A 22575-nucleotide genomic window follows, 5' to 3' on the forward strand; every position below is an offset into this window, starting at 1 on the left:
ATCTTTAGTAGTGAAGATATTCTGGAATTAGAAATATCCGTCTATTTGTGAGATAAATTTTGGGGTAAAAATAAGGTGAATAAGATTTTATTTTAAATACTACCGCATAAATTTTATTTGCAAAAAAAATCTTACATGATATCCAGTCATTCAATGAAGTAATTGAGTGTTTATTGCCAAATAATATATTCATCTGTCTGTTAATATCAAATTTTGCGTAAATTGGCCAACATAAATTGTTTGGCTGAAAGCATAAGAAAGCGAATTTTATTGAAAAAATTGAGAAGTGGGCGCTCTTCCCCACCCCCTTCGCAATATCCAAATCTGTTTAGGCATTCAATTGAGGTGTTTTGTATATGAAGAGTCAGTCATCTTTTTTCATGAAAACTAATCTTGTTAATTTAGTTATCAAGAAGTTGACAAGGCTGTTAAGCTGTTAATTTCATTTCAGATTTTGAAAATATAACTTGTTTTATTTCCAGGTGCAAGAACAATTAAGAACCCACCATGAACAAGTGTCACATCTGCTGCAAGGAATTCTCTCAAAAGAGCTATTTAAAAATACATTTGAGAATACATACAGGTGAAAGGCCATTTGAATGTAAATTATGTGGAAAAGCATTTACTAAAAGTAGTGATTTAACAACACACATGCAGAGAATTCATACAGGAGATAAGCCATTCAAATGTGATTTGTGTCAAAAAGCTTTCACAAGACCAAGTATATTAACTTTACATAAAAGAACCCATACAGGCGAAAGGCCTTTCCAATGTAATACATGTGAAAAAGCTTTCCATTCAAATAGTGAGTTAACTGTCCATAAGAGAATTCACACAGGAGATAAGCCATACTCTTGTGATACATGTGATAATTCTTTCCATACAAATGCAGAGTTAACAGTTCATAAGAGGACTCATACAGGGGAGAAGCCATACTCATGTGATTTATGCAAGAAATCTTTTTCCTATAGGTCAAACTTAGCAATACATAATAAATCAGCTGGACATCTGCTCAACTTAGAACTAAAGAATAAAGTTTCACCTTCTGCTTCTACCAGTTTTGTTGATTGTGGTGAAGCTAATGTAAAACTTGAGATAAAAGAAGAAGAAACTCTTGATGAGGATCCTATCTTTATAAACATAGAGGCTGAGAGTGTGGAAGTAATTATAAAAGAGGAAATAGAAGAGGAAGAAGGAATTGAGAGTGAAGAATTTGTTTAAGTAGATAGAAATAAAAATTTTTGCTAAATGCATGAACATAAATTGCGAATTTATTGTAATGTCTTTTAAAAAGTGCTTAATTATGTTTATTTAGGTTTGTACTTAAGATTTGTAAATGTGTAAATAATATTACTTCTCCAAAAACAATTTAAAATAAAAAATCATAATTCTTTGAAAAATATATTATTTGTAAAAATGTGTAAATAGGTACCTAGGTAGTATCTTATATATTTTGTTTGTACATACCCAAATTATCCTAACCTAAGTTTGAGGAATACTATAATTGATATAAAAATGTAATTATTTAGGTCCCTTGAATGCCAAAATATGTATACCTTCTTTAATTTTTGTTATCCAATATATAATTCTCATTTTCTCATATTTAACTAGTTCTCATAATTAAAATTGTATTACATGTAAAATAATTATTATATCTATTTTCAGATTGAATACAAAATGAAAAAGAGACTCAAATTATGAATTTAATAGAAACAGATAAGAAAACTTAGGTAAGTTTTAATCGTGCAAAGCAAAGAAAGTAAATGTCTGTCTATCCATATTAAAAGACTTTACTTAACAATGATCTTGATTTAGTTCTCTTTTGATGGAATCTTGATAAGAGTCTAGGTATGTTTATTTACTTTTAGAGTGTATTACTTACTCTCAAATTACCTAGTCAAGCTCTGAATCTCCCCCCCCCCCCCTCCCCTTCTTCTATATTGCGGGGTAATCTATAATGTGTTTGTGTTTTATTTTAGGTTAGGTTAGGTTGAGTTATATAGGGTCATATTAGCACCACAGGGCTAATACACAACAGGAATAGGACCTGCAGGATAGGGCTCCAGGAGAATGAGGAATAAAAAAATTACTCTCCACCAACTATTTTCAACTTCTCTTATTTTCTAAAAGGAGGGTGAGTTTTGTTTGTCGCTCCCAAGGCACTTTAAGGGAAAGCAACAAGTTTAGAATTAATGTTGTAGGTTGAAAATCCTGCCACTCCATTGAGCATAGCTAATAATCAAAGATAAGAGAATTGGGCAAAAAATTATTAGGTATTTACTTTTTGACTCAGGAATTATGTTAAACAATATTCATTGCAGGTGCAAGAATAATTAACAAGTCATCATGTTGTCGTGTGATATTTGCGACAAACAATTCTCATTCAAGAGTAATTTAACAAGACATATGATACTTCATACAGGAGAGAAGCCATTCAAATGTGATCTTTGTGAAAAATCATTCACACAACAACATCATTTGGAAAGACATAAAAGGATTCACACAGATGAGAAGTTATATTCTTGTGATACATGTGAGAGGTCTTTTTATTCAAAGTATAATTTAACTGTCCATAAGAGTATACATACAGGAGAGAAGCCATATTCTTGTGATACATGTGAAAAGGCTTTTTTTACAAAGTATAATTTAACTGTCCATAAGCGGATTCATACAGGAGAGAAGCGTTACTTTTGTGATGCATGTAAAAAATATTTTAGCAACAATGGTTATTTAACTGTTCATAAGAGGATTCATACTGGAGAGAAGCCATACTATTGTGAAATGTGCAAAAAATATCTAAAATCAAGTTCAGAAATGTCATTACACAAAAAAACAGCCAAACATCTCATGATGTTGGAATCTAGCAAGAATGCAGATCCATCTTCTAACAGCTTTGTTGATTGTAGTGAAGGTTATGAAAAACTTGAGACAGAAGAAAAGGAAACTCTTGATAAAGATCCTCTTTCTATAGAGGCTGATACTTCTGATTTTGTTGATGAAAAACCATTTTCATGTAATGTTTGCAACAAAAGATTTGAATCTAAAGAAGTCTTAAGTATCCACAAATATTTGCATCCAGGACAAAAGTTAAGCAACGAGACAAAAGCAGAGAAGAAAGAAGAAGAAACTCTTGATGAGGATCCTATAAAGATGGAGGCTGAGAGTGTGGAAGTAATTATAAAAGAGGAAATAAAGGAGGAAGAAGGAACTGAGAGTGAAGAATTTGAATAAGTAGATAATAATAAAGTGTTTGTTTAATGAATGAACCTAAATAGGGAATTTGTTGTAAACATCTTTTTGCAAGAGCTTTGTTATATATTTATTTATTTTTGTATTTGAAAAGGATTACTTCTCTAAAAACAATTTCAAAGAAAAAATCATAATTCTTTGAGAGAAAAAAATTATGTATAAAAATGTGCAAATATGAAGTATCTTATATAGGTACTTTGTTTGCTTTTCTAACTTAAGTTTGAGGAATACCAATTGATAAAAAATCTATTTTATTTCAATTAAATCATGTAGATACTGTTTCTGGTTAGGATACATTTTTCTGTTCTTTGGTGCAAAAGTTTTTTTTACTTCCCCCCCCCCCCTCACCTTCCATAGAAAATTTACCTCAACAATTATTTAGGAGGGGTTATTTACCCCCCCCCCCCAAACAAAAAAAAACTATTTTGAGGGGGGATTTCTCATTTCTTATATTCAATTGATCAGATCTCATTATTAGAGTTGTGTTTCTTGTAAAATTATAATCATATTATATAATTTTCAGACTGAATATAAAATAAAATGAGTCTCTAAGATCAAAAAAAGAAGGAAAACGCGAGTGATTTGAGTTTAGCAAAGTAAAGTAAGTTAGTTTTCTATATTACAAATAATATGTAGCATAATCTTAATATTTAAAATAAAGGATGTCCGTTTGTCTGAAATAAAAGTTTATTAGTTTTCTATATTAAAGATAATAGCATCCTAATAGTAAAAAGGTTGAATGTATGTACTAAAAGATCTTATTATCTACTGGAATTATTATATTCTAATCTTGAAGGTTTTTAAATTAATAAAACATTTGATGATACCTATTTCACCAAAAAATGCTGAACATTTGAAATTATTTTTTTTCATATAAAACCATGGTTAAACTTTTTTTTAAATTGAAACCACAACCATAGTTTATTCGCAAAAAAATATATTTTATATATATTATATATATATATTATGTTAAAATATTATGTTGGAAGGTGAACTTTCTTTAACTCAACTAAACATTTGATGATATTTCACCAAAAAATGCTTAACATTTGAAAGTTTTTTTTTTATATAAATGAAAAAGTCACCTAAGTCAATAGCGCAGCTGTGGAAGCACATGAATCAAGCACACACAAATAGACATTTCACACCCATCTGTAATAAAGAACAGGTTTGGTAGAATTGAAGGGTAAAATTAAAACCCCAGATTATAATAAACTCTGTAATGAAAAATATGATCTTATTTACAAGAAATAAATAAACACAAAATAAACATAAAAATATATTCTTGATATCTTAACAACTGACTAAAATCTTCATTTGTTATCTTAAAGTTTTGCTGTGAAGATTCCTCCTAGTCCTGTCGTCATCTCACAGCGGCCACACTTTGGTATAGTTGTAATTTGTTATCAATACCTAAAAATACAATTCTTATCACTAATATGAATTCTTATTTTTTCTTTGTATCTTTAGTGTTTTTCTCTTTGGTATCTTTTATGCAAAATAGCATTACTTTCTATCCTCACTGTATCTTCTAAAATCTCTATTCTTGGCAATCTGCCTTGTGATCTTTATTCTTTGTGGCCGATCCTTCTCACTCTCATAAATGCCTCTAAGATATTCATATTCAACCACGACTCTATTATGTTCTTTCTCCTTAGCCTTTAACTCAACTTTGAGCTTATGAAGTTGGTTCAGTAGATCATCATACTTGTTCTGAGCTCTCTCAGCTATGGTCTTCCAGTGGCGACACGCACCTCTCTCCTTGGCTAGCATCTCATCCTTCTTACTAATGTCCGCCTTGTATGCTTTAAGTTTCTCATTGGCCACAGAGAGAACTCTTTCACTATCCTTGATCTTGTTTCTGGCAAGCTTCAAAAGTTTGGTGGTACAGTTGTCCCTCTCAATAGAATTTTCTTTTCTTTCTTTCTCTTTCTCTCCTTCTTCGTCTTCAAATACCTCATCTTCATCACTCTCAATGTCCTCAACTTGTCTTTCTTCCTCATCTCGTTCGTCGTTGTTTACTGACTCCTTTTCAACTCTTCCTTCAATGCATTCAGTTTGTCTTTCATCCTCTTCACTCTTGTTGTCGCTTACTGGCTCTTTATCAACTGTCTCCTCCTCTCGGTCTTCTCCAACTTGACTCCCCCACACAGGCATCTCATCAGACTTGTTCTTCATGTCAAGTGCTATACCTAATTTCTTCATATCGCCTTTTGATATCAACAAAGGAATATCAGAAGTGATTATATCAACTTCTATTGTATTGTCTTCTCCTCCTATTCTTACTGGTAAAATGTATTTTGCAATAGCTTTCAATTTGCCTTGGTTTCCAAATATGAATTGTTTTGTTGTCTTTAATGGACCAGAGATTTTGTCTCTCATATCATTTGGTATCGCTTTCAGGTAAACTTTCATCCATTTTTCTCCAGCAACACTTGCTGTTGCACAGGTGTCAAGTGCTCCTTTGTTTAGAGCTTCAGCTGTGAATGTGTTTAAATCTTGTTGGTTGTCTGCACAGTATACTGTACAAAAAGCATTTTCTTCTTGGTCTTGATCTTGCTCTGATTCAGTACTTGACACATATTCCAGCAAAACTTCTTTTCTCTCATCTGTGTTTTTGTCTACTAATAATGCTTGGAATTTTTTGTTTTTGTTTTTGGTCAAGTTCTCATATGAGTCCGGACAATCTTGTAGAAAATGTGTTGTTGCATCACATCTTTTGCATCTCAACGGTTTTCCATTCGGTCCAAGTGGGTTCTGCCTTTTCTTGAAAGTTGTTTTGTTATCGTTATCAGCGGCCGCGCTGTTATTACTTCTATTGTTACCACTTCTATTCTGGTTTTGGTATCGGTTTTGACCATTATTTTGGTATCGTTTATTATGCTTTGGCGGCTTCCAACCTTTAGATAAGAAAATTTCTTCTTGCTGTTTTTGAATGTCGTCTTCTTTGTTGGATTGTGTTAGTAATGCTGCTTCATTATTGGTATTATCTAATTTTCCGAAAATTTCGCGCATTTTTTGTTTTATTGTTGCATATCTTTTGCCGTCTTCCGTAGTAACGTCCGCTACTGTTCGAATAAGCATAAATTCTGTGCTAGATAGGTCGGCCGTTATCATAAGATCCATCGCTAGAACCTTATCATTGGGATTATTGAGTTTCAATTGCTTTGCTTTTTGTAGCATTTTGTCATATTCGATAATATACTCGTTAACCGTTTGGTTCTTTTTACGGCGAATCGTTTTGATATCGTTGTATGTTTTGTATAATTCTTCGTCGGAATCTTGCCAAATGCGCGATTTTAAAAACTTAATTACTTCCTCGAGACCTCCCTCATTGTTTGTGAGGGAGCTTGGTTTTACCTCTTTATATAAATCCTCTCGCAGGGACGCGCCGTATCTTTTTGAGCTTATCGGAATTTCACAAGCCAGAGCATAACCCTGCTTTCTTTTTGGTAAGTCTGTCGTCTCCGCCCATGCCCTTACCGTGTCTACCCATGTATCAAAACACTGAAAGTCTTCTATATAAGGAATGGGTATGTTATTTCTAGTATAATCATTTTTCTGTCTTTCACCCCCTTCTTGAGCCATTTTTAAGTCTGGGGTTTCTGTATTATTTGTCGGACCACTATCCTTTTTGATATCCTTAAGACCACTATCTACTTTGATATCATTTAGATTCCCAACTGATTTGATATCTTTCAGACCACTATCTGTTTCAATATCTATAAGACCACTATCTCTTTTGATATATTCGGGACCACTATCCTTTTTGATATCTTTTTGTTGGGTTTTACCCTTATTGAGACCACTATCTCCCTCTCTACCCTCTTTTTCAAGACCACTATCTTCTCCACCTGTTGTATTTTTAAGACCACTATCTTCCTTGTTATCCAATTTGATATCTATACACTTTTGATATCTTAGAAAAAAATCACTATTTTAACAGACAACTGTAACGTCTTAGTATAGATGCTGTTATCGCGAATCACGCTTTAAGTGATAAGTATGAGATGTGATTTATATGTCTCAGATTGCAGTGTGCTTTGTAGATCTTTATTTAGCAGATGCTACCATTGAAAAAGTCACCTAAGTCAATAGCGCAGCTGTGGAAGCACATGAATCAAGCACACACAAATAGACATTTCACACCCATCTGTAATAAAGAACAGGTTTGGTAGAATTGAAGGGTAAAATTAAAACCCCAGATTATAATAAACTCTGTAATGAAAAATATGATCTTATTTACAAGAAATAAATAAACACAAAATAAACATAAAAATATATTCTTGATATCTTAACAACTGACTAAAATCTTCATTTGTTATCTTAAAGTTTTGCTGTGAAGATTCCTCCTAGTCCTGTCGTCATCTCACAGCGGCCACACTTTGGTATAGTTGTAATTTGTTATCAATACCTAAAAATACAATTCTTATCAATAAAATCATGGTGAAACTTATTTTTTTAGATTGATATAACAATATTAACCTCAACCATAGTTTATTTGCAAAAAAAAAATATTTAGTAACACTGCTGGAAGGTGCTTAGAATCACTTGCTCCCTTTTCATTAATTATTACATCATTTTTTTCTTATTTTATTGAGTTTAAATTTAGAAAAAAAGATAGTAAAATAAAATGAAATTACTATGGTAATTAAAGGGGGAAAATGCAATTTATTAAACTGTCTCTCTATATTTCAGAATTTCAGAATGCCAAGTACATGCCTTGTCTGCCTAGATCCAGGACCCACCTTGCATACCGTACCAAAGGATGAAATCCGTTTACAAAAGTGGAAAACTCACCTAAAGTTTAGGCACCCGGTTATGAAATTTTCAAAAGTATGCTGTAAACATTTTAGGTAAATTTTAAAAATTCTTCCATTTTTCCCTAATTTTTATATTTTCATATAGGCAAATCATATTTTTTACAATGAAAGTAACATATGTATGTAGATATCTACTAAGATCTCATTAATGGCTCAATTAATGGCTGATTTTTTTATTGGAAACTATTTTCACATAGCTGAAATAAGTAGTAACCGCAGATTTCATTTACGCATTATACTTTTAGGGTTTTTGGGGTAAAACAACCCCCCCAAATACAAAATTTATAAGTCCCTAAAAGTAAAGTGCAAAAATGATATATGGGGTGGCTAATCAATTCATTTATTTAAAAAAAGGTTACATTAAAAAAATCAGCTTAATATCTTGAAAAAAAGCTCAGAACTTAAAAATTTTAGTGTCCCAAAATTAAATTTTCAAAGTTTTATAGGTAGATCCAATCATATAAGAGAGTTTACAAAAAGAATTAGGTTGACACGGCCAGGCCAAAATTTGATACTGAATTTTTGTTTCCTATAAGTGTATAACTCCCCCCTTTATATCACATGAAATTTTTGTTAAAAAGTTAAAAATAAACTTGTTGAAAATAGACCTACAGACATTCTGGTAACGATCATAGAAAAGTGGAAAAGCTACACACATCCTCCAATTATGGAAAAGCTTCATTTTTATTCAGATTATTTGAAATATATTATTTAGTACTAAGAGCTACTTTCCTGGATCAAACAAGCTGCTGCACGATGCTGTTCCAATTAATGAGATTTCATGTGATGTTTGCAACAAAAGATTTGAATCTAAAGAAGTCTTAAGTATCCACAAGCTGCTGCACGATGCTGTTCCAATTAATGAGATTGGTAATGGTAATTTTTTAAAGCAAAGCTTTTCTATAATTAGGGTCGGTCCGTCCATAAGTCCGTCCGTACATCCGTCACGGATAGCTAGCTCTTAATGACGAAGAGCGTCATTCATTATGGTGACTTAATTTGGTTCACCTGCCATACTTGGCGAGGGTGAGGTAATAATGAGTAGCTCTCATGAGATGGCGGGCCAAGTCATAATGTGCTTGAAAGTGGAGATTGATAGCCCTAGTGGCTGTTCAAAAGTGTCTCATCCTGCTCCATGACTACTTAGATCCAAACCCTAAGAAACTAAGGCTAATCAATCAATCAAAAACATTTATGCTATTCCAAGAAAATATTTTACTAAAATTATATGTGATCATTTATACTTTAATGTTACCTATGTATTATTATTATTTTTAATCGTTTTTTTTTAAGTTTGCTCATTGAATTTTTTATTGGAACAAACGAATAACTTAATTTAACCCATTTTTCATTGATCATTAAACACCTATAGCTGCTGCCAAGTTGGACAAAACCTCCAAGCCTGCGCTGAAGAGACTATGCTTGGAAATGGATGAGGATGTAATTAATCATGCTGATTATATTCAGAAAATAAAGGTAATCCTTATAATAAAGAAATAGGTTTGTCTATCTGTATGTGTTGTGTAACAAAGAATCTCACTTAACCTGTATGGTTCTTCTTTACTGTGCAGCTTCTCATAGGTCCTAAGAAGGATTATGACTATTTTTGGGGTTAAGGTTCCACCATCATCCCAAGAGATATTGCCCTTAAAAAATTACCCCCCCCCCAAAAAAAAAAAAAATATGTTTGAGGCGCGTAGCCGGTATTAATAGGTATCAACTTAACATTAAAATAAAGTGACGTATGAGGGGATGTACAGACAGACTGCGAATACGAGTATAGAGTAGCTCCGATACAATTTAATAATCAATAATCTAACAAAGTATTTCTAAAAAATACACATTTATTAAACATATAAAACTGGTTAGAAATAGGCAGATTAATGGGATTATTATTATAGGATATATTTATTATGATATATATATTAAAGGCTTGGACGTCCTGTTTCTTAGTTAGGTAAGAAACGACGTACTTGAACACGTGGGAGATATAGATACCGCCAGCCTAGACTTATAGGCTTGTATCTAACCGAGTGCAGACGGGAGGAAGCGTATTCACTCTTTGGCCTGCAACAATCAACTAGCCCTCAACACAGCAGGATGGAGTATGGTGGCGGTTACCAGTGGAGGTCTGACTCAGCCAGAGAAGTATAGGAATGTGAACAGGGATAAGGATACATAAACTTGGGTGTATATTACCACACTTGCCCCCTCTGAGGGAATATGAAATATTCCCTCACAGTTGACCTGCACGCCGGCTTCTGCGGGTTGATGTGGTACTCGCAGGTTCTTCGATTGCGGCCATGGCCCTCTCTACGATATCCACAGGATTGGGTTCAGCGGGAGTAGGATTTTCTGGAGCTGCTGGAGGCTCTGGAGCGACAGCATTCTGGAGGGCTAACATGCCCTCACAGGGAGCCGTGGCTACTGGATCTTCAGAGGCAGCGCCAGCCTGCGGATTAACAGGCAGATCAATTCCAGATGGAAAGAGCTCATTGATTTGATTATCGAGCTCTGTGTCACTGTTTTCCTCTGCAGGATCCAGGACCTCTGGATTGCCTTCTCTATCGGTAGGCCTGTACTCATCAGAGCATTCAGAACCGCCATAATGGGAGATCAGCTCAACTCCATCATCATCTGGCCGGGGTACGTCCCCAGCGGGAAGGGATGCCTCTATGGGTGCCACATTCTGCCCAGGTACATTCATTACATTACAACGAGTATTAATATATTTAATTACCCTGTCAGAGTTTTGGTCCAACAGTTGACTAGTGGCCTCAATAACCGTGGTCATTCTTGATTTTAACTCAACGGTCGAGTCCTCAGAGACGGTGCGAATTTTGTCGCGTAAAGTTCTGCGGTTCCGCAGTAATTCTGCGGAAATTTCAATAAGGCGCTTGCCATGTTGTATATATGCTTTCTCAACAAATGAAGCATTGCTAGCAATTTTAGTTTCCAGACTTCTCTGGAAGGGGAGAAGAGCTTCCTCCATTGCTTCTTTTACAGTGGAGGATAGGACTTTTTTCCATTCCTCAGCGGTCACCCAAAAAGCCTTAGGCTCACTTTTGTTTTCTGCTAATGTCTCTTTCTTTTTAGGGGGTAATGGAGGCGGTTGAGTTTCCACCTTAGCCCTTTTGGCTACTGGGCCGCCGCTGCCTGTTGGTGTTGGCGGACGTTTTTCTACCGCTTTTGGGGCAGATTTTACGGCGACTACCTCCAATTCAGGTGAGGCACTACGTTTTGGCGGCGATTCCACCCGATTTTTTTGCGGTTCCCCTCCCCTATTTTGTTCCATTAGAGGCCTGGTCATAGACCTGGCTTTATCAGAATATTCGTTGGCTTCTAATTTTTTAGCCTGCCGCAATTTTTCTTGCAAGTCTAGGAGTTCCTTTGGAACATCTTTTCTCGCTTGGCGGTAAACGTGGATTGACTTTGAGACACATTGCAATTCACTGAGGTTTTCAGGGTTGCGCGGCGGTTTTACACGCGGCTGATACCTGTTTTCATCAGGTTCATAGTAGGCTTCCTCAGGGCCGCCCTGGGGATAGCCATGATTGCTGTCATAGTAATAGTCCTCTTCATTGTAAAAGGGTGCCTCTTCATATTCTCGACGGTATGAAGAGTGACCGGCCCCATGGGAGTGGTGAAAACCCCTTGAAAAATTCCGCCTGGGATATCCTAAAACAAAAATAATAAACTTAAAATTAAGGGTCATTAATTCCTTATACCGAATAAGGAAATATTTTTACAAAGACGACCTTTAGAGACGACAATTTTATAGGTATATATGCTTGATACAGGTCGTCCGTTTTTGAGGGGATTAGTTTTCCCCATTATTTGCAAAATCCCGCAATTCGTGCGTTTCACTCGTACCTCCTTCCTTGTACGCGTGAATTTTGGTGCAGGCTAATATGTAGATAATAAAAGCGACGCATAATAACGACCCTATTCCTGTAAGGATGGCTGCTACTACAAGCACTATATGATACCAAGTACTGGATAGAAAATCAACCACCTTATGATACGTTTGAATAAACCAGGAATCAGTTATTTTTACTTCAAAATTATTGGAGTCTGCGGCAAGTTGGCTGAGGTATAATTCCTCGGCACTTTCTGAGAAATTAGTTTTTTCTAGGCTTTGCCAAGAATGATATAGAAATAAGCTAATCGGTTTATCCATAAGATATTGATTTACATTTAGTATTTGCATACCCTGCCCTTGATTACCGAGGAATTTTCCTTGGTACAAATGTAAGAAAATTGGATTTTCGGCACATTTAGTCGGGGTTAGATGGGTGGTATTGACCAATCTGCGTGAAAATGGGGATATTCCCATAGTCTTATTATTAAATGAAACCGAAAAATGATCCACAAAACAGGGTAGATTTTCTCCCAAAGAAACATTGATTTTAAGACTGTCGCACTGTATTACTAAATCTAGCTCACCGAGCGCCCTAACTAGTTTTTTACGATGAGTCTGAATATTGCTTTTAGACAGAAAATGGTTCTGTAAACAGCGAGTTTCGGGGACAATTAATTTGTTATATTGTTGGTAGGAATAGAAAATCTCTAGTGGTAACATATCATCTTTTTCCTTAGCGTTTAAGAGTGGGAAATATGGTTTTATAGCATTTGTGAACCATACCATTAAGTTATCAATATTAGTTTTGTAATAAAATAATTCGGGAATTAGACTTTCAAAATGTTTTTTATCTTTAAGTTCTAGTGCTAGAGTAATTTGGGGATCGATCACTAGATATTTTTGGGTACCCTGTTCTCCTTCAAATGTAAACAATGAAATATTAAAGATGTCTACCGTTCGCCAAGGAGAAGTGAATTTTTGTGCGCTATCAGTTTTATCATCTGAGATAATCCTATCGTAGCCTAATCTCAGATTGTGATCTAAACAATTGTTTCCCACCCAGTGACTGCCCAGGTAACAGCCCGCTTTTGTTTGTAATAATTCAACAGGCTCAGCCTGGACCCCTATTTGTTTTTCCTCAAATGTCCCAGGGATAAAAATGCCGTTAATGTTTACGCCGTTCCCCTCGCAGGCGGGGTCGATGCCGTTAAGGATGTTGTTGGGGTAAGTAAGTGTCCCGTTTACCAGGAAACGCGTGTATGACATCTGGTGTTCATACACTGAGACTGATTTTCCTTCAAAGTTAAATATTTTAGTTTTGGACATGGTGTAACAGTCTTCATAAGTTACGAGGTTCGGTATCTCTACAAGAGCTGGAGCAGCGAGGTGTATGTGGCTATATCTGCCACAATACCAGTAATGAGTACTGGTTCGGAGGTGGCAACGAATTCCAGGTATAATTTTTCTTTCAACCTTTTGCAGCAGGTGAAATTGTTTTTGTTCTATTTTAGTAATATTAAGAAACGCAGCGCATTCAGAGATTTTCAAACGCGGATTTTCGTTTGCTACACATTGAGTCGCATCTATTTGTATTATTTCGGACGCATTTGATTTTGCCAAAATAATAAAAAGCCCCAAGAATCCCAAAATAAATTTACCTCGAGCTCCTGGTGCCTTTGCCAAATGATGCTGCATTTTATTTTTATGCTTCTCGTTTTTCTCTGAAATATGTTAATTAGTTAGTTTTAACATATATTGTTTATTTTCGTTATTATACATACGTAGATTAAGCTATATACATTTGCCACCTTGGTTTTATATATTACATTTATATACATTTTATTTTTTCCTTTTAATTGGGTTATGCAGTCCGATTTGGACATGTATGCGGTTATCCCCCCCTTGTGACCTAGTTTTTCTTTCTTCTTCTAATATATACTTAGGTACTATGCTTTGTTTGTTAACGTTAATAACCTTTTCAGGGCTGGATTGTTTGGGTCTTTGCGCGAAGAAAGAAGCCTCGGACGGGACGGTTTCTTCCAAGAAACTATTTTCGACGTGAATTTGAGGACCGGATGACCGATCTGCGCCAGGGGGTTCTTGGTCTTTGGGCTGTGACTCAAATGGTGAGTTTTTTTCCATTATATCCCCTCCCCCATCACAATCCACCTCCCCCTGGGGTAAATCCTGACTAGTTTCAGGGTTTTTATCTATAAAATCGTCACCATCGTTATCTAGGTAGGTAAAATCGTCATTTTCCAAACCTTTATTATCGTTTATTTCGGTTTGACCGGTATTATCTATTCCTAAGGTTATTTCCTCAGACGGGACGATTTCCTCAATAGGAAAGACGTTAAAGGAAAGTGTTTCCCCGAATAATTCTACTTTAGAATCTATTTTCCGTATTTTATCTCTACTAACAACTTGGTTAGTTTTTATTGGATTTGATCCAAAGGGACTGAGCTCAAAAAGGGCCTCTGAGAATTTTTTTGTTACAATAAAAGGACCTCCATAGAAAGATTGCAATTTTTTACTGACCCCTATTTTGACTAGGTTAAAAAATGCAAAGACCACGTCGTTAACGAAAAGGGGAGATGAAGCCTTCCTAGATTTATTTTGAAACTCTAAATAAATCTTAGATTTTTTGGAAACCTGTGCAATAATTTCTTCCAAATTTTTTAGGTAGTTCAAGTAAGACCTGCAGTCAATGTCCTGTCTTTTCTGCAAGATTGGAGAAAAGAAATCGAGATTGAGAGTTGGTTGCCTGCCGAACATGAGGTAATAAGGCGTATACCCCGTTCTTCTAGACGTACTAGAGTTTATTACAAAAGTGGTCAAGGCTAATTTTCTTGCCCAGTCTTTACTTTCAAATCGGTCATCAGATCTAAGACCTGCATAAATGCTTTGATTATGCCTTTCACATGGGTTACTATTAGGGTTTCTTGGGGGAATAAGTTTAGTTTCGATACCTAGTTCATCCATAACCTTTTTGAAAACTTCCCCAGTAAAATTTGTTCCCCTGTCACTTCTCAATGACCGAAATAAGCCGTAGATGGGTACCACCTGTTCAAGGATGACCTTCACCGTGCTTTCCACGGTGGCGTCCTTGATGGGGTGAGCGATAATATACCTAGAGAATAGGTCAACCAGTATAAATATGTAGCGGACATGTTGTCCTTGAAAATAGTTAGTGGTTAAAGGACCGATAAGGTCTACTGACACCTGGCCAAAAATCTCGTGACTAATGGCTGAATGGGTGATAGGTTGCTTGTGTTTAGGTACCTGTCCTATTTTTCTTAGGCAGGTAATACAATTTTTAATGCGTGATTCGACAAATTTATTAATTCCTATAAGGAAGAATCTTTCATTTATCTTGCGTGTTGTTTCGTTAACCCCCTTGTGACCTATACTATTATTATGTGCCAATTCGAAAACTTTATTGTATAATCCAATGGGTACGACGGGTCTTTCAATGAATGTTCCATTGCTAAGAGGTTGTCTAAATATTAGAAGTCCTTCCATAACGTATAAATGTTCTATTAACTTAAAAAGGACCTCTTTCCGGCCGGTTAGTTCAGCTTTTTCAAAGCTCGACAACTTCTTTTTTTCGAATATCCACCTACGAATTTCAGATAATACTTGATCTTTTTGTGTTTCAGATTGCCAAACATTGTTCACACCGACTTCCGAAGCCGAATGTAACTCAAAGATCTGGTCTTGGTATGGGCAATCCTGTTCATAAGGATCCAAGGTAAATGAGCTAGTACATTTTTCACAATCGGTTTCCTTATGTTCTTTGCATAAAAATTGCCCTCTAGATAAATTGTCGGCATTACAATGGTCCCTACCCTTTCGATGAATTACTGTAAAGTCAAAACTTTGGATGAAGTAAATCCATCTTACAGTTACACCATTTATTGTTCCTTTTTGCCATTTTTTGTAATGAACTAAGGAAATCGAATCTGTACGCACAATAAAGTTTCTGAATCTTAAATAATGAAGAAAGGTTTTAAGAACAAATACTAGACATGCTAATTCGCCTTTATAACTTGGATAATTTTTCTCTGCCCCGTTACATTTTTTGGAACATATTCCAATAATTCTTTCTACCCCCCCCTGATTTTGGCTGAGAATTCCAGCGAAATAACTCGTAGAAAAATCTACGTCTACTATAAAGGGGTTAGGATTATCCCACTGGGGGTAGCCTTTACTTATAGAATTTGAAAACATATTTATGAAATTTTCCCAATCTTTTGATAGGGAATTAGTCCATTCGATAATTTTATCATTTCTGTGTTCATCTAGGGTGCAAGAATTTTTTGCATATGATGGGAAATAGGCCCTATAATAATTGGAGAAGCCCAGGAAACGCTGGAGTTCCTTGCCTGTCCTGGGCCTGCTCCAATTTTTAATTTGTTCTAAATATTCGGGGTTCATTTTAAGTCCTTGGGAACTGACTATATGACCTAAATATGTACATTCGGATGTGAAAAATTTACATTTGGCTAGATTTAACTTAAGTTTTGCTGTTTTTAGGACTCCGAAGAGTTTTCTGAGATGTTTCAGATGTTCATCAACATTCTTTGAGAATATAATAAGATCATCAAGGTAAGATATTATAAATTCATATAAGCCAGGGATAAGGGTTAGGACCTTATCCATCAAGTGGCAGAAAACACTTGGCGCGTTACACAGTCCAAACGGCAGTTTCTTGAAAAGATACTGCCTGTTAAGGGCTGTGAACGCGGTCAAGTGTTTACTTTCCTTCGAAATGGCTAGCGCATGGAATGCGCTAGTCAAATCGAGGGTGGTAAATACATTACCAGTGCCTAATTTTTCTAAATTACTAGAAATCAGGGGAAGGGGCCAATTAATTTTTCGTGTTACACTATTAAGCGCACGAAAGTCGATAACGAACCTAAGCTTGCCTTCCCCCCCAGCCGTCGGTTTTTTCTTTACCGCAAAGATTGGGGAGGACCACTCGCTGTAGCCCTCCTCAATGACGCCCCCCCTTAGCCAATTTTCAATTTGTTCTTTTAATTTGGCTTCGTATAATGGGTTTAACTGAATGTTTCTAGCCTTAATAGGTTTAGCCCCGGGGATCAAGTCTATTTTATACTGTAAGAGGTCACAGTTACCGATATCAGCATCATCAGCCGAAAATATATCAAAATGATCAAGGCATAATTTTATTACCTTTTCCTTCATCCCTGGGTTGTTTTTGATAAGATCACTATTTTCTAAATCTAATTTTTCTTTAATGAATTTAATTCTTTTAAGAAGTGTAGTTCCTGATAATTCATTTATTTGATTAATACTTTTATTGCAGGAATTTGGGGGATCTGATTCGAATTCAAAGCAATATCCAACTTTAACGTTATCCAATAAGGTAATATTTTTTCCTGCTAAATTAACAAAATTTACCCAACATTCTCCTTTCTCATTTACATTATAAATACCCTCCATAAGCATTAAGCCGTTATGGCTTGTCATTTTAGAATTATTTGGGGATATATACAGCTTCCTATTTTTCTGATGAATAGGAATTGTTATAATTGTTGTATTCCCCCCCGGCAAGAATGTTGTTTTCTTTGCTAATTTTACGCATGTTTTATTTTGTTTTAATGTCCCAGTACCCCCCTTGTTACTCCAATTTATTCCCGGGATAAGGGAGTTTTGTTCCGTATGAACATTACTTGTAGGAATTAGGGGTATGTTTTTACTTTCTTCAACTATATTAATTGTTGAATTTTCTATGGGGATTTGCTCGCCATTGGGGAGCTCAAAGGAGAACTTATCTAATAATAAATTAATTCGATTAACTTTGAGAAATTCATATCCTAGATTTATAATTTTAGACGTCGTTTCAGGGATGTAAAACGTTTCTTCGAATATTTTATCTGACCCATCAAAGCTGAATTTTAAACTTACATGTCCTATGATATTTACTGGTTTTAAATCTACAGACAGAGCGCTAAGATTGGCGGGGGTGAATGTGATTTTATTATCATCTAAAATTTCTCTAGAAATAAGGGACCTAAAGTTATTTCCTGTATCCACTAAAGCGGTTTGCAGGAATTCCCCCCCCACGGGATTAAGAACTTTTAGTTTTGCACAGATAGGCATTATAAAATAAATTATATTTTTAGTCGAAGTCTAAGATGCATATTTTCCAAGATCCCCACCTCAGCGGTTAGGCGATGGTAATCCTCACACAGAGACTTCCTGTGTTCCAGGTATAGTTGTCTGTCGAAATTTTTTAAATAATAAAATGTTTTAACAATATGGTTAATTGTTAAAATAATTTTGTATAGCTTTCTGGGTTTCATTAAGTTTTTATCAAGCGCTTTTCAGCTCCAGAAATGTCTCAATAAGCATGAGAATGTTAATAGTTCTAAAGAAACTACTTAATTTTTATACGGGTCCTTATTTATATACTTGGATATATGATAGAAACCTATCGGAATATAACTGAACTAAAAAGTTTTAAAGGATTGAAGGGCTACAAAGTAGCTTAAAAATAAGTGTTCAGCTTGCAACTAACAAGACATTAAAAACAGACTGACTTATTTTTTTGATTTACATCTGTATTTATACAAAATATAGTGTCATTAGTCAGTATCTGATTCACGATACAAATAATTTAAGGTTAGCGCTAAATTATAGCTCAAAAAATTATTAGATATGGTTAATATAATAAAGAGGGTCAATGATGACTGGTTTATTATTCTGATATTGTTAGTATTTATACTTAATTTTTTCCACCTATGGGGTAGAACAAGCTTATATATTTACTAGAGTATAATTAATGCTGAAATCAGCTTAAAAAAAATAGGATGTGGTTTGTAGTAACTGCTTTGGTAGTAACTGGCCTCGATTAATAATGTGCATTCACTTTATATAGAATTTTTATTCCACTGGTAATCCTAGCGGAAGCTAATAGAACTAACTTTTATTTCATTCTGCTAGTAATCCTAGCGGGAAATAATTTAATCAAAATGTTTTAAGATTTTATTAATCACATCTTAAGTGATTAAAGATTTTAATTTTTAAATGCTGCTTGATTGCAGCTCAAAAATGAGTAAATGATAACAACAAAGAACTGAAGGACAACTGAATTAGGTTTGAAAATTTGCTTGTATTTATACAGATTTTCCATAGACCCCCCCCCTTCTTAACCTTATCATTTACTTATACGGACCGCGGTAGCATTCTAGGCGACATCTTTCGGATACATAATAAATTAAATATAGTTCTATTATTGTCACTGTACAAAATGCAATAATATGTATCCATATGGATAAGTTAATATACATAATTGCTGAGATATTTCAGCTACAAAAATCAGAGGCTAAGAGTGAGCAACTCTCAGATAAAGTCGATACTGAGGGTTCAACTCAAAAATCATTGTTTATATACAGATAATTCGTTTAAGTTCCCCTAGCGGTTAAAAATTAAACTAGAATGTTTTAGATTCTACTATATATACATTCAACATATACGATATTTACATATTAGATAAGTCGTGCAATATTAAAAATAAATACTACTAAATAGAAAATAGGTATTCACTTATTAGCTTCTTGATAAAGACTATTAGATTTTAAAAAATGGAAATATTAAGTGCATGTGAAATGCTCCTCAGGTTACTTCCCTACTTCCCCCAATTTCCTGTATCAGCTACATTTGGATAGGGAAAGGAGGGGGAGGAGTTTATTTTGTGTTGCTTAGTCAGACTTAATAACAATAATTTGTTTTATTTTTTCGCGCCAAAGCATTGCTTGGCAAGGGATATTTGATATTAAGGAATTTGCAAGCTTAGCTTGGCATGGGATATTTTGTTTATCTTTCATATCAAAATATGAAACTCATTCAGCAAATATTATTTTCTGGGATAGGGACAATTAATATCGCATAGATTCACTTTTATATTTAGAGGACGTGATTTTTAACAATCGCTTGAACATATTTATCTATTTCAGATTCTTCGCTGGCTTCCTGATCCATTTGGTTGATAGTTTTACGCGCATACTGCTCAGGTATTTTATTACTATTACTTGGAGCTTTTCTGGGCGTGAATTTACTCCGTGTTTTACCAAAGCGGGACTCAGGATTTGGGGGCTCCCCAGCTTTCTTTTTGTTGCAATTTTGCACTACATGGCCAGGGATATTACAATGCCAGCATTTAATAATTTTACTCCTCCCATTAAAGGCTCCTATAACGCCCTCGATTTGATCCCAAGCAATAGGATCATCCTCATGGTCTACCCAAGAAGGAACCTCGTCAGGTTCTTCGGTTAAGTTTTCTTTATACATTGCCGTGTTAGTGGGGATATTATCTTCGATAATACTGATTATGGGTTGTTTTTTCGTTTCCGCAGAATTTTTAGGTAGGAACATTTCCATAGCTTGAGAATAGCAAGCAGAAAGGTTTTCCTTGCTAATATGGCCAGACCCATCCCAGTTAACGTATCTCTGTCCGAGATTAATAAGTTTATTTAAGTAAGCGTTGTAATCGTCCAAAAATTGCATGCTCTCAACATAATTGGCCATGTCTATGGCAAGGTTGGTATACAGCAGATTTTTGCTAACGTTAAGATAGAATTCTTTCCACTTCTTTTTAGGTATGAGACCAGGATTCATGAGTTTGAACACCCTAAGTTTGTTTTCAAAATAGGTGTCAAGGGGTTGATTAGTCTCCTGTTTTAGGTTGTAGAAGTACTGAGAGGCTACTTCTGGATCCGAGAAAGGAGTGACCAGCCTCCTAATCATCAGGTAATAACTTAAAGCAGATAAGGCCTGATTTCTTTCAGGTGTAATTAAGTCTCCTAATCGTTCCCCTCTAGAGTCATAAATTCGCTGGTATAAAATATCCTTAAAAAGGATTGGGTCACAGATTCTATATGTCTTTGCAACCCTCCACATATTAGAAAAGAAGTTATCAAAGTCAGCCCTACCGTCCCACCTAGGGGCATCCCTCGCAAAATCGGAATCCCATTTTTGTCCCTTAATAAAGCATTCTTTAATAAAGTCATCGTCGGCGGCGCTAGTTGTTGCCGTTGCGGCTGCGCCTGTGTTTGGCGTATTCCTTGTAGAGGGTCTATTTGCTACATTGGGTGCAGACCTTGTAGTTTTACGGAGGGGTTCTAACGACTTAATCCTATCAGGGATAAAGGGAATCCTTTCTAGCAAGGTTTTTTCATATTCAGTTAGAGAAGTTTCTCTTACATTCATCCAATTGTCATTATCCGCCGGACCTATAAAGCCTACAATTGAATAGGCCATACAACCTGGGGCTGTCATCCTATCCTTGGCAACCCATTCAACCACGTTTATCTTTTGCTGGACCGATATACGGTCATAAAAAGTGGCATTAATTGAATCGTCACCTATGGTGTTAAAATGAGTCATGTTAAGACTTTCGTTTAGCGTTTTTTCAGCAAACAATGGGCCAAGATTTCCGTCCGCTGGGAGTTTTGATACTCTGCGTTTTAGGTCTAAAATGTCGGTATCGGCTAATAATCTGCGATGTGATTCTGTGTCCTTAAACCCTGCCCATTTTGTTTCTAATTCGAGCTGCATAATCTCGGATTCTTGTTTTATTAAATCTCTATAATGTGCCGAATATTCGTTTAACTTATCATTTAACGCTTCCGATATGAGATCTTTGATTTTTTCAGGGGAAAGCGGGTCAGCCTGCTGCTGCTGCTGCTGCTGCTGCTGCGAGGTGCCAGAGACGGCCGGAGCCGGCGGAGGCGGCGGTTTTTGTTTATCATCATTTTTCTTATCGGTCATGGTGCTGGAGTGTAGTGTTCGTTAACACTGATTTGTCTACCACGAAACTTTTTAAGAACTTGGGAATATCCCTTTCTTCCTGTTTTAAGGAGAAAATATGAAAATGTGTGAAATTAAATACTAGTGTGAAAATAAAAGGCGGGTTCCTTTTTATCTTTATTTGGCAGTTTGCCACGAAATAATTATTATAAATATTCTGTAACAAATTGTTACTGTAAACCGTTTCCGTGAATAAACTTAGTTATCAGGAAAATATTAATTTCACTTTGCAATCGAAGCTACTTTACAATTTAATTTTGTCTGTACGCTAATTATCTAAACCTTCCCCCCTCAAAAAATGAGTGGTAGACAAGACTGCGCCAAAATGACGTATGAGGGGATGTACAGACAGACTGCGAATACGAGTATAGAGTAGCTCCGATACAATTTAATAATCAATAATCTAACAAAGTATTTCTAAAAAATACACATTTATTAAACATATAAAACTGGTTAGAAATAGGCAGATTAATGGGATTATTATTATAGGATATATTTATTATGATATATATATTAAAGGCTTGGACGTCCTGTTTCTTAGTTAGGTAAGAAACGACGTACTTGAACACGTGGGAGATATAGATACCGCCAGCCTAGACTTATAGGCTTGTATCTAACCGAGTGCAGACGGGAGGAAGCGTATTCACTCTTTGGCCTGCAACAATCAACTAGCCCTCAACACAGCAGGATGGAGTATGGTGGCGGTTACCAGTGGAGGTCTGACTCAGCCAGAGAAGTATAGGAATGTGAACAGGGATAAGGATACATAAACTTGGGTGTATATTACCACAAAAGGGATTTATATTT

General features: G+C 35.4%; 3 protein-coding genes across 8 annotated transcripts in view; all 3 read left to right on the forward strand.

The window, feature by feature from the left end:
* Nucleotides 1–3629, forward strand: part of LOC145332434 (uncharacterized) — a 444908-nt gene extending 441279 nt beyond the window's left edge. The window contains exons 3-4 of the mRNA XM_080177429.1: nucleotides 483–1218; nucleotides 2338–3629. Coding sequence (XP_080033555.1) covers nucleotides 508–1218; nucleotides 2338–3231 — 1605 coding nt within the window. The 5' untranslated portion in view covers nucleotides 483–507 and the 3' untranslated portion in view covers nucleotides 3232–3629. The remainder of the gene's footprint in view (nucleotides 1–482; nucleotides 1219–2337) is intronic.
* Nucleotides 3630–3770: 141 nt separating this feature from the next.
* Nucleotides 3771–22575, forward strand: part of LOC145332932 (uncharacterized) — a 21000-nt gene continuing 2195 nt past the window's right edge. For 2 of the 5 annotated variants that reach the window (XR_013884376.1, XM_080178044.1), the window contains exons 1-4: nucleotides 3771–3850; nucleotides 7956–8105; nucleotides 8788–8948; nucleotides 9445–9548. Coding sequence is in view for 4 of the 5 variants with exons in the window: in XM_080178044.1 (XP_080034170.1) it covers nucleotides 7957–8105; nucleotides 8788–8948; nucleotides 9445–9548 (414 nt within the window). In the remaining variant the exon portion in view is untranslated. Of the gene's footprint in view, nucleotides 3851–7947; nucleotides 8106–8787; nucleotides 8949–9443; nucleotides 9549–22575 lie in introns of all 5 variants that reach the window. The other 3 variants (XM_080178045.1, XM_080178046.1, XM_080178047.1) reach the window with 3 other exon arrangements.
* Nucleotides 12775–21982, forward strand: LOC145332934 (uncharacterized). 2 transcript variants are annotated; one of them, XR_013884377.1, is made up of 10 exons: nucleotides 12775–13388; nucleotides 13917–14060; nucleotides 14617–14712; nucleotides 15594–15685; nucleotides 16471–16542; nucleotides 17264–17323; nucleotides 18084–18170; nucleotides 19917–19973; nucleotides 20644–20709; nucleotides 21615–21982. XR_013884377.1 is itself a non-coding variant. In XM_080178048.1 (5 exons), the coding sequence occupies exons 1-5, from the start codon at nucleotides 14010–14012 to the stop codon at nucleotides 17307–17309; spliced, it is 357 nt and encodes a 118-aa protein (XP_080034174.1). In that variant the 5' UTR covers nucleotides 12775–14009; the 3' UTR covers nucleotides 17310–17860. The 2 variants fall into 2 exon arrangements, 1 of the variants encoding a protein (XP_080034174.1); XM_080178048.1 differs by lacking the exons at nucleotides 18084–18170; nucleotides 19917–19973; nucleotides 20644–20709; nucleotides 21615–21982 and having other exon boundaries at nucleotides 12775–14060; nucleotides 17264–17860.

The sequence above is a fragment of the Acartia tonsa genome, chromosome 11 (assembly GCF_053477335.1).
Source record: "Acartia tonsa isolate MP-2025a chromosome 11, ASM5347733v1, whole genome shotgun sequence".
Classification (NCBI taxonomy): domain Eukaryota; kingdom Metazoa; phylum Arthropoda; class Copepoda; order Calanoida; family Acartiidae; genus Acartia; species Acartia tonsa.